We start from the raw sequence: 2,592 nt of genomic DNA, 5'->3' as shown, positions 1-2,592 counted from the left end.
ACTTTAATACCGTAATGTTGAATGAAATAAATCAGACACATGAGGATAAGTAGTACACAGTTTCTCTTAGATGAGACACCCAAGTTATAAATAAAGAAAAAAATAGAAGATAAACAATAGAAAACAGAGAGCTAGATGTTTTTCGAAAGGGGAGAGGAATTAGAAAGGAAATGAGGGAAGAGAACATAACAGAAATAAAATGTGTTATGTGCCTGCTCTGTGTGTTGAATGTAATCACTATGTAATGAAATGTCATATACTAATAAAAATAAATTTTAAAAAGAGTAATCAGTGGCAAGTCTTAATACACAGTGTGTAATCTCTATGTGGATATTTCACCATTGACATTTCTTTATATTCAAGGGGAGAATAAAAAATATCAAACTATAATTTCTCTATAACTGATTAGGATTCATCTTTTTTTTTTTTTTTTTTGTATTTTTACAGGTACCAGGGTTTGAACTCATGACCACAGGCTTGCAAGGCAGGCACTTATGCCACTGAGCTAAATTCACCGCCCCCTATGATTGGTCTTAATACTTCTGACCATTAACAATATTAATGAGTGGATGGAACAAATACAAGAAGGAACTACAGGGAGTTTCACTTAATATGAACTGTGTACAAGATAAAGACAATAGTATTTGTATGATTTTGGAGCAGATATGTACTCTGAGACCAGCCACATATTTTAAGTTCATTCTACCAAAGACACTGCCTTTTAGAAACGGTAATGAAGATTTTCCCAAACCCAAACAATGTCACACAAACTCAGAAGACACACTGAGGCAGTCTTTGCCATGGGCATACAAATCTAGCAAGTGTATCAGTCAACTCATGAAAAAAATTTTTGTCTATGAGTGTAAAAGAAGTCAGACACCATGATGAGGGGGGAAATTATACTGTATTAGGACAGAAAATTGCAGGACAAAGAGTGCATGTGACAAGCCACAGTACTACTGCTTTTTTATGTTGCCTGCCTGAAACACTGAATTTTTCTAATATAATATTTAGTTCAATATAGAGAGATGGAATAGCATATCAGAGTACTTTTAAGATACTAATTGGAAACAATCGTTAATCATACTATGTATTTTTATAGCATTACTAAAATAGATACCAGAGTAATGATCTTCCCATGTAAATCCACATCCACACAAACACACATGTGTGATGATGAAAAATAAGCACGTATCATAACCAGTACATAATAAAAGTGATTAGATTTATTGAAAAGCCAAAAAATTATAAGCTCCCTTACATGTGATTATTACATGCCAACCAATGTGATACTAACAAAATATCAAAGGATAATTCCCTTAAGTGTTGTAATTTCCATCAATCAATATAGGTATGATTCATTATAATCAATGATTAAATCTGGAGAAATTTGGAGAGATAACTGTTGATATTTCCAGTGCTGTATCAGCAAATGAAGCAAAACGAGAAGCAATCAGAATTCCTTAGTAGTAGCCAGACAAGTATCTTCCATAGCAGCACGGGCGATAGCAGGTGTAACCATAGCCACCACAGCCACAGCCCAGGCCACCGTAGCCATAGCCCAGGCCACCGTAGCCATAGCCAAGGCCACCATAGCCATAGCCCAGGCCACGATAGAAGTTGCCAAAGTAGCACATGGTGTCAGAAGTGGAAGGTTTAGTTGAGGCAGAGGAGTTGCTTCTGCAGTCTGAGTCTCTTAATCTGCTCAGGTCCTTTTATACCTCCTAAGTGGTATGTGACACAAACCACAGTCTATTTTGGATTTGTTCTCCAAACTAAAAATAAACAAAACTTCAAAAATCTCTCAACCACGTGTCCAAGACAAAGCTGCCACTAGGTGTCAGCAGAAAGTCATGAGTTTTCTAGAGAGGGGCGTCTCTTGGTTATGTGGTCTTTGCTTCCTTAATATTCCAATCTTCAGACTGATGACGAGGACTGTATGATCACAAAGTCCATGTGTGAACCCTGCCTGTTGAGATATTCTTTTTTCTTTTTGAATCTTCCTTTTCCTCCATAAATAACAAGTTTAGAATTGCAGAGCGGTCTGCCACGCAATCATGAAGACCTAGTGAAGTCTGGATTTATTTGTAACATAACCCTACCTATTTGATTTTTTTAATTTGCTCTTTTGTTTATTCTACAGCAATTAAAATCCCCCTTCCTGATGTATACTTATTTTATAATGTTAGAGAGTTGAAACACTACCTTTGAAACCATCTTCACTTTGTAGATACTATGCATGTGTAATAATTATATTCATTTTATATTTGTAAAGTCTTGCACTAATACTTTCCCTTGTAGCAAACTGAGATGAGCATGGAAAGAAAGACAAAAACAGCTTAGAGTCCTTCTTCACATTTATTACTGGAGGAAAAGATGAAGTTTTTTTCTGGAGTTTAGAGTTGAGACAAAATAGAGGAAGACAGATTTTTAAAATAAATTAGATAAATTATAATAGTGAAGATTGTTCTCAGTACAATAAAACTCAGTGAGTGACCTTAATAGTTAAAAAATTACTTGGAAAAGACTAAGATAAATGGTCATAAAGCTATATCTAGGTGATTTAAAATCTTAATTCTATTAGAAGGTAAA

The 2,592-nt window shown here is 34.9% G+C and overlaps 1 protein-coding gene across 1 annotated transcript; it reads right to left on the bottom strand.

Moving 5' to 3' along the window:
• Positions 1–1,258: 1,258 nt before the first annotated feature.
• Positions 1,259–1,670, bottom strand: LOC100720138 (keratin-associated protein 20-2-like). Its single transcript, XM_003467341.2, has one exon. The coding sequence runs from the start codon at positions 1,635–1,637 to the stop codon at positions 1,464–1,466; it is 174 nt and encodes a 57-aa protein (XP_003467389.1). The 5' UTR covers positions 1,638–1,670; the 3' UTR covers positions 1,259–1,463.
• Between the last annotated feature and the right edge of the window lie 922 nt (positions 1,671–2,592).

The sequence above is a fragment of the Cavia porcellus genome, unplaced genomic scaffold (genome assembly GCF_034190915.1).
Source record: "Cavia porcellus strain 051 isolate PalLab524CR breed Dunkin Hartley unplaced genomic scaffold, mCavPor4.1 scaffold_7, whole genome shotgun sequence".
Taxonomy (NCBI): domain Eukaryota; kingdom Metazoa; phylum Chordata; class Mammalia; order Rodentia; family Caviidae; genus Cavia; species Cavia porcellus.
The sequence above is the reverse complement of the archived record's forward strand: the minus strand, read 5'-3'. Positions and strand labels throughout refer to the sequence as shown.